We start from the raw sequence: 15,954 nt of genomic DNA, 5'->3' as shown, positions 1-15,954 counted from the left end.
AGCTACCAGTCAGTCTTCTTCGGTGATCTGCTCAGTGCGTCCGCATGGGCCAAGGGTGATCCCGCTCGGTGTTCTGTTGTCGAAGGTGAACTCTTGCAAGCGCAACCACCATTGTACAATGCGTGGGAGCAAATTGCGCTCCGTCATAATGCACCGAACTGTGTTGCAGTCAGTTACAACGGTGAACGGCACAAAAACGCGAAACCACCCAAACGACTGCTAGCGTCTCAAGTTTTCTCTGTTCAGCAGTAGTTCGTCGGCTAGCAAATAACACTGGGTGCCAATCCAACCGTTTTGTCTTCACGTGAGAATTGTACCCAAGCTATACTGGCATACCTTGGTGTGGATTTCAGTCCTCGCACCGGCGGCATAGTGTGTGAGAACTGGTCGTTCTATGACGGCTAACTTCAATGCTTGAAATGGTCTTTCCTGATCTTCAGTCCATTCGCAAGCTGCATCCTATCTTTGTCAAAGGTGCGGCAACAGCGCCGACTCCCTTGACGAAACGCCTGAAATCACTTGTGAGCCCGACGTACTGTCTCATACGATGAACATCGCTCGGGGAGTGTAATATGCCCTCCAATTTCCGCCTGCACGGCTGTATGCCATTGGCAGAGACTTCGTAGCCAAGGTATAGTCTAGGTGTTATTGGAGAAAGGAGCATTTGCTCAACTTGAGCTCTGGAGAACGTGGAAGATGTATTCGAGGTATCAAGGCCCTCTTCAACGTTGCTGGACAGAATTAGGATGCCGTCCATATAAGCCAATGCTACTGAATAGCGCAATGCTGCTGATCATTTTTTGGAAGACTGCTGGGGCATTTGACTGCCCAGATGGCATTCGGACGAACGCATGAGGTTACAGATGCCGTTTTCACCTACGAATCCCCTGCCACCTTGATTTGGTTGTACCCCGATGCAAGATCAAAGCTCGTGAAATAGCACTGCTCTTTCAGCCTTTTCAACCGGCCACCTATCAGCGGCTGTGGGTAGCGGTCATGTCTAGTAATTCGATTCAGTGCACAGTAGCCTACACAGAGATGATAATATCTCGTCTTCTTCCGTACAAACAAAATGTGGCTTCCAGAGCCCACGAAGATTCCTGTTTCGTACAATTCTTTCACAAAGTTCTCTCACTATCTCGCATCCTGTCGATAACAACTCACAGAGTCGGAATGTTGGTTAAGGGCTCCAGCTTCATTTCTACTGTGCTTGTGTAACCTGACTCAGACAGCAAGGCAACTTCATACTTTCCAGACAGTGTTCTGAGCTCTAAGGAGCGTTTTCAAGAGCGCTACGTTCTGTCCGACGTTAATGTCGAACGGATTAATGGTTTTGTTTCCCTTACTTCGGCAGCGATATGTAACATTACAGCCGTTTCTTCTTCAATGCAGGGGGTTCCTCGAACAATGCCTTCGTTAGCTTCAAAATTGTTATCTCGGGAACAGATGTTCGTAACGGGTACGCATGTCGAACTGTCGCCATTCACATTCACTACACATAGTGCAATACACATCATACACATCGTGCAATGCAGTGCTTGATGCACAACTGCGGTCTGAATTGGGCTTCGATGAAGAAGTTGCCTAGCGATGTGTCCTCCTTTGTCGGAGCGCATAGTGGGGGAGGGGAGAGGGCGAAATCGAATGTGTAAACTAACATTTTTGGCCGCCACTGATTTAACGAAATAGAAGATATATGAAAAGGCTGATTGTGGGACTGGACTACAGGATTTTGCAGGGAGGATTTGCGTTCGCTGATGTCAGCGTAAGATCGCCCGTTGATACTGTGTACTGTTACGCAATACAGTGTAAGACTCTTCAGTCGCGCAGAGTCTCGACTGTCTACTACTAGCTATGTTGCGACGGTACTTGACCAGGCATGTCCTTATCATTATGCGCGTATGTCCAAATGTGCACACTTCGACGCGTTACTCAATGTTATCTCCGGTGTACTGGGTGTTTCACGAACCCGTTGATAGCAACTTTGTACCTCTAACGGATCCTTTCGGCATCGTAAACGGCAACTTTCGGATTTGCGAAAAACATTGACGCGGGTCCTGTCGCAGGTGCGCGAAGAGCGTTGGATCACAGCGCGAGCGTCCTGTTATTGAACGAAGACTAGTCGCAGTTCTCGTTGGCTTGTTTTGGCTTGACATTGACCCCTGGTGTGTTTGCGACAGGTCGCGTGTCGAATTTTTGCAAACCCGAAAGTTGCGACTGGAGTCACGAAAAAAAGGACGTTAGAGGTACAGAGTTGCGGTCAACGGATTTCATGTTGTTGTATCGTCCGCCACAACTTTCTCATTGCCATTTTGGCTCTATTGCTTATAATTAAAAAGCGCTGAACTAATTACAAAACAAAAAGAGTTTGAGTATCCTCACACCACTGGTAACACTATGCAGTCCGTCTTTTTGGTGTGCGATGAACCATTCAATTTTTAAACTTTGGTTCATTTTTCGTCAATCACCCTCTATTATAATCCGTACCTGCAGCAAAAGGTAGTCTTCAGATTTGTCTAACGTAATTCCTTTTTCGCAGACTGAAGGTAAATTCCTTGTTTCGGCGCTGTGTGATAAGGATCCAGACGGCGACGAGCTGTTCCGATGATGAGAGAGCCCAAGAGCGCGTCAGTGCGGAGCTCGATTCCCAATTCTCACGGTGCCCTAACCCACCGAACAGAAGAAGCCTTCCAGAAGTGCGTCGGAACTCTACGTCTTCCAAGTGCTCCATCCCTGGTCTTTCCACCGTTGTTGTCGCCTCGTTTTGCATCATTTTTGTGCCACATTAAATGAGTGATGTGCCATACACGAAGTTTTGCATTGAGACTCCATTGATTTCAAGGCATGTCAGAGCATGTGACATGTTATATCTAGCGTGCGCTGCGTGACCGTACGAGGTTGTTCATGAGCTCTGCTCAGATTTCCCCTCGAATAGTTGAGTAGCTGAAGGAGGCTAAACTACAGGAATCAGTTAAGCTCTGTAACCGTACACCGTCTGTGGCATACATCTATCTCCACGGCACGAATGACGCATCAGAGCACCGTCTTTGAAGCAATGTACCGAAGTGACCATCTTAACTAAACTTTGCTGGCTTGAGTCATGTGTTCGTGTCGTCCCTCTGTGTGCCCAGACTCAGGCTTTTACATTATGGAGTTCATCCACCAGCTAGCCTGCATATACGGCGTCTTGTCAGTTCTGTCAGTTCATCTTTGGCTTCAGATGTACACCGCTAACCCGGTGAACGTGGTACTGGTTGAGACACACTTGTCTGAAATCTTAATTCAACGGTACAGCATCCCTAAAGGAGCTGTACCATAGTATTCTGTTTGATTGTGGGTAGTATGCCGTACGAGTCTATTAGTAGGGAGGAACAATGTCGCACCGCCTGGAGACCTCAGACAGGGTAAACCGCGACCTGTCGATTTCAGAAAAGTATGTCGTAAGCAGTACCACAACGCCGCTACTGTGTCTTACACGGTTGACGCCGAAGATTCATGTTGCTGTGCTGCACAACACGTTGAAAGCCAACCAGCATTCACGCTTCAAATGTATCAAGCCTGAACTGTCCAGGGAGCTAACATGTTCACAAAGGCTCTTCGTGCAGCGTTCATTCACATAGCGTCCAGTTTGACCCACGTGAACCGCGTTGCAGGACATTGGCGTTTCGCGAAACCTTTCTCACTGCACACTATAAGGTCTAGCATGAGCAGAAAAGGCTCAGAATCTGTGAAAGGATGCTGAGGCTGAGTGAGTCAGCCCTCTGTTCTTCTTTCAAAAGAAGAGCTCTTCCGCCCAATGACAAAGCTACCGAAGCGCTGTCTCGTCCATGGCGACTTTTGTGTGGTACTGACATCGCAGAGGAAGATTTGCTCAATATGCCCAAAGATCATAGTCCTAACTTCTACCTGCAAGGAAGAGAGATTTCAGGAACAAACTATTATGATCACCTATAGGCATACATATCTCCGAAGAAAACATGCGCTTGCCGCCCATGAAGAGCACCTACTGAGAAGATCGTGTAACCTAAAGGGCGCAATCCGGGATATAGCGCGAGAGGGTTTCAACAAGTACGCCGTAGGCCGTGTGCCCAGGGAATCGCTAACAGTACAGCCATTACATATGAAAGCGATGTATTCACTTTAACTCAAACAGTATGGAAGACCGTGGAGAGGCACCAACTTGAACTGGGTAGACGGTGCCTAGGAGGAAACTGAATACCAGCCAATGCAGCAATAACTGAAGAGATCAGCTGGTCTACTTTCACTCATAAAGAGGCCAGGTCAAAGCTTCAGCACCTGGGAAGACTTAAATTTCTATGAAAACCAAAGTACGCCAGACGACTTCACAGATACTTCATATACAAAAATTTGGAAACGAATATGATTAGGAAAACAACCACCCTAGACTCAAAATACAACAAGGGAACAGCACGCCATCACGCAAAAGGCAGTAAAAGAGAGAACAGAGGTGGGCAATCGACCTCGAGATGTAGAGGCATGACATGGAACAGCGACCAAGCCTGTAGACCTACATGCCATTTAAAAATAAACACAGCAAGGTTAAGCACTGCAGAGGAGACATTGGAAGTGCCTTACTTTTTCAAGCTCGTATGTGTTCGCTGCTAATCCACAAGCGAAAACAGGACCTTTTTGAGGAGAGAGACACAACTTGCGCGATCTGTGGCTCCTTCGTCGAAGATATTGTACATGTGATTCCACAGCCTTAAAATTGACCCGGAGCTGAAAGAAAATGCGATGTCGCTAAGACCCTCGGATTCACAGAGGAAGATGCCAGTCGCTCCTAAACTGAACCACAGGAGAAGACAGAAAGAGACTCAGGCACTGCACATACATGACTCACCGAGCCGAGCATGAAATGGCGGAAGTGGGAGTTACCAAGCGCCGTCTGGTCGGTCTGGTGGAATGGAGGAGGCGCAGAGAGTGAAAAAATGTTTGCGCCCCAGAGGCTACGGCGCCAAGCCCACCTTTGCCACAAAAGAGATATGACTAGTCTACTACTACTAACGTGACGGACCCACTGCACAGTTTCGGGCTCTGGGTATCGCCATTGCCATCACTATTAAGCTGTAGCAATGCGAACACTACAGCTAAGCCGTTGCCTCGATCCTTCGCGGCGATCAATCCAACTACGTTTTGGTTTCGGGCCTGAGAACTACTTGAAGAATTATCTGAGCAGTAACAACGCTGTGGAGTTCAGCGTGTAAAGCAAAACAACTGTACCAGTCAAAGAACAAGGAAGAAAATTTATGTGCTGTTCTTGCCTGTTGGCATCTGCTTTTTTTTTCTTTCGAACCGCTGTATTGCGTTGCGTTCAGTGGTAGAAGGGGTGCGACCTTTGTTGTCAATGGTAATGGTGCTTGTCTTACAGGCTGTATTCGTGCAAATGCAGTGCTCGCGTTGGTGCATCTACGAGGACATTTATACAACTTAAGCACATCAACCAAACAAGATGAAAGAAAAAAGCACCATTGTGTAGACCATTCTTTCGCAATGTTGTTGCATATTTTCTCCAAGTGCAGATGCGTGGATTGGGTTGAATTGGATTGTGTAGTGGAGATGTAACGTACATAACGTACATTTTTCTGATTTCCTGCGCAATAGTATTTCTGTGCTTGCCAATTTGCAATGCAGTGCATTGGAACACATCTTGCTCAGCCATCTGACTGTTCGGGTGCGGCAAAAGACTCAGGTCGCGAACCGCCGATGGTTTAGCTGTACCTCTACAAGTAGTGCAATGGCCTCTGTCTAATATATCGGCGGCTCCCGCACTGAGGCTTTTTGGTCTACTTACTGTTCATATCTTAAATTTTATTTCCATGTCACTGGTCCGATTAGATCTGATCTACTGTTTGGAAGGCGTTGCACTGTCGTTGTCACTGAGTTCACAAAGATAACCGTAAGAATGACGTAAGGGAAGAGTAGTGCCACAGGGCTACTGCTACATTTGGGAAAAATCAATGCAAAGGTCGCAACCCCACATACAACTGTTGTTTGGTGTAGCGAACTGAATCGATGCGGCTTTGCTTGACAGCGTTGATTGACAGCGAGCGAACGATCAGTTTCGAAACGGCAGATGATTGCTGCAGAAACCAGCCAGCTAATGTTGGAAGACGATTGCCTGTGGCTCCTTCTCAAAGACAAGTGATAGTGTTTACAATGATGGCATTTCTTTTGTGCTAGTCATCTTTTATTTCAAAATTTTTGAAGGGCTCCACGATTAGAGGGAAGGCGCACTTAAAAGAAGAAGTGCCCGCTGTGTATTACACGACCAGTATATGAGAGGAAGAAAAAGAAGAAGGAAGAAGGTTCAGAAGGAGACCCGAGCCTTTCGGCACGCGCAGCAAGCGTTCGATTTATTCGCAGTACTTGGCTGGCAGGTCGTGAGGCGCCCGCGATGCTACATTGCTGTCTCTAAGTGAAGCGAGCAGAATACAGGCAAGTTCCGTCTTTTTCAAACCAACATTCTAATCTGCAGCATCTACTGCGTTCTGTTTGGTGACAATTTGTCAGGGTTGTCCTTTACCAACACATATTCCATAACTTGTGCATATAGCTGAAAGGTGATCTTCATGCATTTGGGTTTCGAAGGCCAATGGTATTGTAACGGGCGTCACGCAACGCCGCAACTGCCTGTGCGATGCCTAAAGGAAAATGATGGTGCTCGCTTTATTTTTCAGTACAATGGTGCCAGTGGACGGCCGGACAGTTTTGCTGGTGCTCACACTTCTGGGATGTGCCACTCAAATTTCCTGCAAGCGGAGAAAAGCGAAAGACGGTGAGCTGTTGTGTAGCATGGACAATATTGACAACATTGGGGTATTGACATCTTAGAACGCACTCCAGAACATTTGATGGCTGTGCAGCCCAGGATAATGCAGGACAATACTTTACTGCCAAACTGTTCACATTTGTTCATTGTCACGTGAGATGAACATTTTGCTACGGAGGACAGTGCTCGTTCGCCATGACATTCTTGCGCGTCTATAGGGCAAGCGCTAGTGAGCAAATTCGAGGTTTGTGGCTGGATGTTTCGACCTGGAATAATTTAGCTAATTTGTAGCTTGCTATTGAAGCGTAGAATTGCGAGCCCGATCGCAGGTTGTTAGAAACTTGCTTGCGTGATTGCATATGACATACGTGTCGTCACCTGTCAGTACTGGAGCTACTTACGCCATATACGTAGCAAATGAAGCGTGCATCGGAAGATGGACGAGTGACAAGGCATCATTCCATAACATGATCACAGCAAACCACAATTCACAATATCGTTCTATCCCGGAGGTATGCGCTTCCTGGTCGCAGGAAGGCCCCCTCCCTCCCAAACTCCCTCAAATCGGACGTGATTATTGTTTTGTGTTGACATTGGCAATATCACTCACGCAAAGTATTAGTAGGCCCTTACAAGTATTAGTAGGCAAATACAGGCATATCATTGTCAACGCTGGTTAGCCTTGTCTGTTATAAAGTGAAGTTCTGCCTGTAGCTAACATGGTAGCTACATCACCGATTTCCACATGTCTTGTATGTACCGTTGTGTATGTTCCGTATCACACATAGTATAGTCTTTGCCATGGTTGGATAACGTTGCTTCATGAACAATTTGCTGTTGTGCACTACACAGCACGCTTCTAGCCAATAGAAATATCGTTGTCTTCCAATTTGTTGAAAATGGGATGTGCCCTTTTGTGACACTTTACATCAGGGGTCTCCAACTGGAACTGAGTCGCGGGCCGCATTGACATAGCATACATCCCGGCGGGCCGCAGATAGTGAACGTACACAAAAACTGCCTCTGATTAAGGGGGACCGTGTGGCGGAGGCCGAGTGGCGTAGCGGCAAGTTTCACATCTCTCTTTAATATGACACAGAACTCGTTCTCTAGGCGATACATAGATGCCGTTGGCTACGATCCTATTGTCTAGAGGGGAAAAAAAAGCCAGAAGGAAATACGCAGTAGAACAGACAACGTCGACTTTATTACAGCCAACGGCAGGAGGCTGTGCACCTCTGAATGTGCCCTGTACCACCAAGGCTACAGGAGACCAAGGTACAGGACCAACTGCGACCAAGGTTACAGGAGGACGCGCTCCTAATGATGCGCTGACGACACTTGAGCGCTCTTCTTCCTCACCAGATTTCCGAGGTACACTTGTAGATTGACCGCATTGGCAATTCTCAATTGGGCTCGCAGATGGTCGTCAGCTTAGTCTTGTTGATATTCATCATTGAGAAGAACGGCTCGGATACGTATGTAATTCCAAACACCGACAGAACACGTCTGACGTAACACATCACGCAGCGAAACGATTTCCTGTCTACATATTTGTAGAACTCGGAGGGCCGATTTCGTCAAACTTTTGTCGCAATGTGGAATTTCACTGGAGATCTATTAGTTCCATTTGGAGCTCGGGCATAACGTCTTCTGAAAGAGGACCTCAAAGTCTCGAGGATCTCAAGTTATGAAACCTTGACATTAATTCACGCCGTAGCACCGACACTGCGGACCAGTATGTGCGAAGCCTTTCCTCGTTCTTGGAGTCAGCTGCTTTTAGACAAGGAAAGTGGAAGATAAGGTAGACAAGTGGTGGCCCAGGAAAATTGGAAGAGATCCTTCGACGTTAGCTGTTTGGGAGAAACAGCTAACGTCGAAGGATCTCTTCCACTTTCCTCACTTTCTCACACAACTTTTGACACTGCCGTACATCTCTGTGATGAAGCGAGCTTTGCCCTGCAGGCCCATATTCAGAATGTTCAGGTGGTTAGATATGTCGACCAGAAACGCCAGGTCACGCAAACATTCGGTGTCGGCCATTTGAGGACATTCTTTCCCCTTGTTGTGAAGAAATTCCTTGATTTCATCTCGAAGATAGAAGAAATGTTGAAGTACTTTCACCCTGCTGAATTATCTGACCTCTGTATGATAAGGCAGGTCTTTGTACGTGGCATCCAAGTTTTGAAGGAAATCTGCAAACAGACGATTCAAGCCTTTCGGTCTTGACGACAACTTCCGCAGCACATTGCCTCTTGATGTAGGTGAATTGCTGGAAGGTTCGTGGGCACGCCTTCCTCTGTACGCGTTTCTTTAAGGCTACCAGACCAACCATTGAAGGAGCTCCATCAGTCAGTCAGTACTGACGCGACATTCTCCCTTCTGCTTCGATGCTGCCTTTTACCACGGTCCACAGGTCAATCCCCGACCTTGTCCCTTTCAGAGAAAGCAGATCAAACAGTTCCTCGTATATGTCCACGTACGTGACACCACTGGTGAACACCACGCACTGGGCAATATATGTCTGTGGATCCGTCAAATGCTAAGGAATATGCACAAAAATTCTTCGAAATATCGCGCAGTTGCATTTCCAAATCTGCACCTATTCCTTTTGAACCCGCCTAGCGACGGTATTTACAGAAAGTCTAATCTTTTGCAGTTGGGCACACAATTTCAGTTGCACGAAGCAGACAGTTATTGACCTTCCGTGAAGGGTTTTAACGCTTTTGCGATCAACTGCGACAGGGCGAAGCTTGCTTCAACGGCGACCTCACTTTCTCTTAACCTTACGAAAAATGTCTGTTTCGTTGCTGTCAATTTGCGCCGTGTCACCTTTCTTGACGCATCTTTCGAGTAAATTCCACGTACTGTCCTTTGTGAAGCGCTTCGTAATGACGTCTGAGATTGTACTCTTTCGGAACAGCAACAGTTTTTTGGGACACCAGACATTCCGGGACGTTACCTATATCCGTAAGCAGATACTTTACCTCACAATGCCTTTGGAAGGTACGCTTCTCCTCCTCTACGTCCGCTTCCCATACTCCCTGTGCTTTTCTGTAGTTGGTCGCAAAGACATGGAAACACTGCAGAGCGCAAACTGACGTGTCCACCGGAGGCTTGCACCATTATTATGGAAGACTCTTTGACGCCTGCGAATTACGAAACTATAAGAATCGGACGAACTTCGACCGCTCGGTCCTTCCGAGGAAGCATTGGGTGACCGAGGCAGAGCTCCCATGTGCTGTCGTGAAGAGAGCTTTCGTCTGAAGTGTATTATTTTAAATGGGTCTGGACTTCCCGCAGGCCCACGATTGCCCATAGCGTGTACTAGATTATTTTTTTCCCTCTCTCATTGCGATTACGTTTTTGTCTTTTTTTTTTCACTCTCTCTCTCTTTCGTTGCGGGAGTCCCGCGTGCCGCGTGTTGGAGATCCCTGCTTTACATATATGTTACTGGTCATAGCAAGGTGTATTGCCCACTTTTTGGAAACGAGACGTCACCGTTCCACGCAGTAGCCTTATCCGTGTTACGTGGTAAAGTTTTGCAGTTTTTTAGCAAACGTGTCCTTGACCACGTGAGCGTTCAAGGCCAACCACCTGCACATATGACGCCGTTATCATTCTTGATTCATTGAGAAATCAAGGCGAACGCCGTTTTGTGGCAACTAACAATTAATGTAAAGCGTTACAAACAGCGCACACGCCTCCCGAAATTGCGAAAGAACGATGTCAGTAGAAATGATGGCTGGTTTGGAGCGCCTTGTGGGGTTCTGTGTATTGAAAAGAGTTTAGGACGATGGAGTAAAGTTGTGTAAGGACGGACACTATACGATATTCATAAGAGTTAAGTGATGGTAGTTGCTGTGTTCTTCTAGTTCCAGGGCTATGCCAACGTGGTGGCATACGGGTGACTGAATGCAAATCAGCATTTCATACGGACGTCGAAATGACGCACATAGCTGCTAGGAACGCCAGGAATACAAGGAACTCCCAAGAAATGGAACGGACCAACTGCACGTAAGTCTCTTTGTGATTGAGTATCTGACGAAGAATTTGCGTCAATAGAACAGGCACATAACATGTTTGCTCTGTAGTTCTCGAATGTTAATGAAGAGTAAAACAGATGTTGAGTCAATATTCTCCAGTAGTGTTTTCGTAAAGCTCGCACAAGTGCATTGACAGCAAGTGGAAATGCTCTTGCGAACCGGGTACGACAGCGACCAGAAGCCAGAGTTTAGTCACGGGACACTATTAAACCCAACTGGCTGTCAATTTTTAGCACGTGTACGAGAGAAAGTGAAGTATAAATTGTAATTTTGTATCGCTGGGATCAGATTTCTGAAGTGTCGCAATCGGAATATTGAATTTGTTGAAACGTTGGCCAGTGCGCTGCATTAGTAAAGCCAGACTAACAATTAGCCAATCATCACTGTTCAACAATCAGCTTTGTGGGTTTCCCTGCATTTGTCAGTCTTGCTCTGATGTTGGGCAAGGAAAATGTTACATGTCAATTGTTTTCTCTCAAGGTTATATTCGAAATTGGAATGCTGCCTCGTGACGGAATACGGCGTGCTTGGTTGTTCAGACAAGAATGTTATTCAAAAGGCCATCAGTAACGCCATCGCAAATTATCCCGGTTACGAGAGCTGTCCACGAGGTCTCTGTGATCCATCCATGATCAACGGTAGCGTTAGGATTATGCGTGACATGGATGAAAACCTGCACGGACGCGAGGCAGTGTCCGCGCTGAAGAAAAACCTTCATCTACCGGGAAGAAAAGTGAAGCGGGAAGTTGTCGGTGGCTGGGAACGGGGCGTCCCAAGGACACAAAAAACTTTCGTCGAAGAGCACTTGCGAAACGGCAAACACAAAAAGAACAGAAAAGGAAAGAAGGGCCACAAGAAGAGCAAGAAGCAAGACTCCAAGCCGACGAACTCTCCTCAAGCGGCTCCCGTAGAAAGTGACGTTAGCAAGGAGGTTAGTAAGGAAGCCCAAACTGAAGTAATGAGCGGAGACACAAAATTACCTGCATCGGTAGAAGTAACGCCATCTGTCGTTAACAGAGCAGGAAACGAAGTAACCAGTGTGCAGCCGGAAAAGCACTTGGCGCCTTCGATCCACATAGAAGTGAAGAAAAAGCTTTCCGATATAGGAAAGAATTCCAAGAAAACCCACAGGCGTAAGAAGCACCGAAAGTCTAAAACGAAAACCAGTACGGCAGCTCCGCTGCAGAATGCATCGTTGAACGCGTTGAGCGGCATGAGCGCCCCTTCATCCTCAGTACCCCTGAATGGCACCAAGGAAGGAAAGATCGGCGTTGCTCAAATCATGGAACATTCGAGGGACTCTCAGGCAAGTGACGGAGTCTATGGAAAAGTCCCATTGGCTAATGAGGGAACAGCACCGAATGATACGACAGCTGTAACAGTTGCCATTGGCTCCCACGAAGATGAGCATACCAGTGCTGCAGGTGAAAAGTCTGCAGGCACGGAAGAGTCTGCTGTATCAAATGTGTCAAGTGAATTACTTAGCGAGTCCAGTGTAGCTGGAAGCTCTCTAGGGAGCGCTGACTTGAACCGGAAGCGAAACTTGGAACAAGTTTCTTCTGAAACAAATCCGAGCGAGGCTACTACGGCTGACACGACTGAGCTTGTGAAGAGTGAACAGTCAAGTGAAGGTCCACCAGGAAAAGAGATAGCATCAGTTTCAATCATTGGAAAATCGGCGGACGAGGAGATTTCGGCACCAGGTACAGCGAAACCTGTTAAAGGAAACACTGACGGACAAACTGAACTTCACGAAGAAATACCCAGTACTTCCGGTAATGCGATTGGGGTCTCCGAATCCCTAATCAACGTGAGCCCAAATGTGAACGCCACGTATCGTGACGCGAACGATAACAGTACAGACTCTACGTTGAAGGGAAGGAAGTTGGATGATGCAGAAGGATCAGGGACAAAAGTGAATGATTCGAGTACGACACACGTAGGGCGTGAAACTGTACGCAAAGCTGACACTAGTGGCGTTGGCAATGCTTCCGTAGTGCCTGACATTGGTTCGGCTGGTACTGTACCTGACTTGCCTCCTTTCCAGGACGATAAGCCGAAAGATGAGTCCGCAGTTGTGCCTCCTACAAGCAACAACCAACCACGACAGAATGTGGAGATTCCTCTACCGCCATCAAATTCGTCGAAAGAAGTAGCTGAAAGGGCAAACCGACCTGAAGCCCCCCCCACCGAAAGCATTCTTCCAATTTCCTCTGACAATTCCACGCTAGGAGCAGTATTGTCCAATAGTGCGGGAGTTACCGAAACCGTTGTCCCGATAGCAAGGTATGCAACGGACAAAGGACAAAGTGAAGTCATTCCAAAGGGGCCGACGAATGACAGCAAAGGATCTCAGCCCACACAGGACGTTCTACACGACGGAAATCAAACAAAAGAGGCTTCTTCAGCGAACGACAGACTTCCTGAAAAATTATCACCGAGCATCAGCATATCAATCAATAAACCTGAGGTGCACGAAGCGCAGGAAGATAAATTCGTAGGTACCGGTGGAAAATCAGGCTTGCCTCTAGGAAATATCGAACCAGGTGTTGTTAAACTTTCGGCGAATGTTCCTGGGAAAGAAAAACCTGCGATAGATATAAAAAATCCACGTGAAAACGCAAGTGGGCCACTGATCCAGGTTAAAGGACACTCTCGAGGAAGCATCCAGAGACAAGTGGTTCGATCCTACGAAACGGAGGGCATGCGAGGGAGCAACAAAGTAGAGTCTTCTCTGGTGGACGAGCTGATGGAACAGTTCGGCGACAGCGGATCGGAGTACCCCATGAGGAGCTACCCGAGAGAATCTCGACGTAGGCGACCTGGCAGGTTCAGGCAGGACTCGAAGATGAGGCGTAGGCAATCGGACGGTGACGAGCCTTTCGAGACTGACACCACGAGAGACCCATTCCAAGACTTGCCGAACCAAGAACCACCGCTCGAAACTCCGTCTCATTTTAATGGGGAGAGGGATGGGAAAAATGTCCTCGATGGTAAGTTGGTCGCCCGCCATAAAAAACTGCGGCATCGCGATGTGGACAATGATTACAGTTATGAAGGTGCACTTCGATGGAAGCTCCTGGAAGAACTTGACAGCATTCTCGACCCCCGAAATGCGCAAAGCTATGAACAAACTAACAGTAAGCGACAAGTTTCTAGTCAAGGTGGAACCAATGACGATGACATGGACGAGTGGCGTCGACGAGTCGCGCCAGTAAAAGTTCAGATGGAGATGCAGTCTGGTGAAAATTTGGTCGGACCCAAAGGAAATGCATATACAGGTAATGTGATGGAAGAGGACGAGCGATTGGGCTACCGCAAGTATAGGAGGCAGGGCCCTCTCGTAGGACAAGGCTACGACACCGTTGAGCGACCCATTGTCAAGGATCCGCTTATTCACCAACCGAAGAAACGTTTCTGGATAGAACGTCAGCAGGGTGATACCACAGCTGCGCCAGTCGGCGGGCTAGAAGGTCCTCTAACGAACTCAGCTCCGGCAGCTCCTTTAGATGGTTCATATGCTGCAGCGCCTGTACAAACAGGCAACGCCACCGTACAGAACAAAGAACCACAACTCCCTGTTGCTATTCCCTCCGGAAATATCACTGCTGTTGAACAGCATCCTGTGGGACCTTCGGCTGGCAATGTGACTGCTAATCTCAATATTACGGGCGTCTCTACTACTTCCAATGTTGGGTTTTCTGTTGTAATGGCAGGACGAGATACTCTCTTGAGAGGAGGTGTGCCAGGTCGAAGGGCCGCAAGGGCAAGACGACTACGCGGAGGTAAGGGTGTGAAAAAAGCTAAGAAGCTCAAGGACACCGAAGGGCTCAAGATTCTTCGAAGTGATGAAATGTCTGCTGACGAGGACGACGACGACGATGATGATGGAGACGACGATGACGATGACGACGAGGACGACGAGGATAAGGATTCAGCACCGAAGAAAGTGACTGTACAGGCTGTCACTGCGAAAGGTGGGCAAGTGGGAAGAGTAGACGCGGCGGAGAGACCAATGATGAGCTTTGGAGAACGAATGCACACGGAACCGACGAAGGGTATTGAAACGAAGAAAGACATCAAGTCGTCGGGTAACATCGTAGGAAATTCCGGTAATGTTCAGTTCTTACCACTAACCCACTGAATTCGTGAACAGAAAAGCTCATGTGAATGCAAAGCAAAAACAGAAGCCTCACTGCGGGAGTACTAAACGAATAGTGAAATACCGAATATCAAAACATACTATTGCTAATTACATTATGTTACATTAACATTAAGAAAAATGTGACGCAGAGGCAAGATTGAACGATGATATCTATATCGATATATTGTTTCCAGCAGAGTCACCAGACTGTGTACCGGATACGTTACGGGCGCATACAGATTACTGCCGCGGTATCTACACAAAACACCAGATGTCTATTGAAGAGGCGAAGAAGCTGCCTTCAAAGAAGACTATGGCCTGCTAGTGAGTGCAACACTATCCTATCATACCCACTCCAGCCTTTGGGCACGTCAATATTACAGTAGCTTACAATAAATACGCATGTTTTACCGCTTTCCAGTAAACTGGAATCCATCAAGGGGTGCCTGTCTGCCGGAAGCTACTTCTCCAAGTGCATCGGGTCAAACAACAACGAGTTCCAGGACCTACAAGGCTCAGTGATGAACCAGATGCGAGAGTTGCGATGCAGTGCGTGTGCGGCCTACAGTTCAGTCCTTATAACTCTGTTGGCTATGACGGCAGTGTACGTTCTGGGCAGGAACTTTTAAGCATAGGCGTCTAAGCAGGACTGGATAAATTTGTAAATATCGGACACAAGCAGCAATAAAATGTTCTGGCTGAAGCGGAGCATGTGCTCGCATCGGATGATGATGGAGCTGGATTTTGTGCTGCAGTGCATCATACATTCATCTGAGTCGCACATTGGGAACCATTCGTAGTCAGTTTCTGCACGTAGTTTGTTGAAAATTGAAACTAGACTACGAAGGATTCGCATTGTTTGATTCAGGGGAACGTGTTATGCATCCGCGCAAAATCCAGCACAAGTATTTGAAACTATTTGCAAGCTACCCTACTCTGTGGCCTACCCTGTGTTGTGTGAAATATATAAAATA

The 15,954-nt window shown here is 47.3% G+C and overlaps 2 protein-coding genes across 12 annotated transcripts in view; both read left to right on the top strand.

Annotated features, from left to right (window-relative positions):
- The window catches only part of LOC135378169 (uncharacterized), a 91,370-nt gene extending 88,558 nt beyond the window's left edge, over positions 1 to 2,812 (top strand). For all 9 annotated transcript variants that reach the window (XR_010418290.1, XR_010418289.1, XR_010418292.1 and 6 more), the window contains one exon: positions 2,540 to 2,812. Coding sequence is in view for 5 of the 9 variants with exons in the window: in XM_064611095.1 (XP_064467165.1) it covers positions 2,540 to 2,789 (250 nt within the window). In the remaining 4 variants the exon portion in view is untranslated. The remainder of the gene's footprint in view (positions 1 to 2,539) is intronic.
- A 3,506-nt stretch (positions 2,813 to 6,318) lies between these two features.
- On the top strand, positions 6,319 to 15,688 carry LOC135378166 (uncharacterized). Of its 3 annotated transcripts, none has more exons than XM_064611085.1 (6): positions 6,319 to 6,456; positions 6,699 to 6,796; positions 10,672 to 10,807; positions 11,317 to 14,948; positions 15,175 to 15,304; positions 15,402 to 15,688. In XM_064611085.1, the coding sequence occupies exons 2-6, from the start codon at positions 6,703 to 6,705 to the stop codon at positions 15,607 to 15,609; spliced, it is 4,200 nt and encodes a 1,399-aa protein (XP_064467155.1). In that variant the 5' UTR covers positions 6,319 to 6,456; positions 6,699 to 6,702; the 3' UTR covers positions 15,610 to 15,688. The 3 variants fall into 3 exon arrangements, with proteins under 3 accessions (XP_064467155.1, XP_064467154.1, XP_064467153.1); XM_064611084.1 differs by having other exon boundaries at positions 10,666 to 10,807; positions 15,178 to 15,304; XM_064611083.1 differs by having other exon boundaries at positions 10,666 to 10,807.
- The last annotated feature ends 266 nt before the right edge of the window (positions 15,689 to 15,954 follow it).

The sequence above is a fragment of the Ornithodoros turicata genome, chromosome 1 (genome assembly GCF_037126465.1).
Source record: "Ornithodoros turicata isolate Travis chromosome 1, ASM3712646v1, whole genome shotgun sequence".
NCBI lineage: Eukaryota > Metazoa > Arthropoda > Arachnida > Ixodida > Argasidae > Ornithodoros > Ornithodoros turicata.
This window is presented reverse-complemented; position numbering and strand designations above follow the sequence as displayed.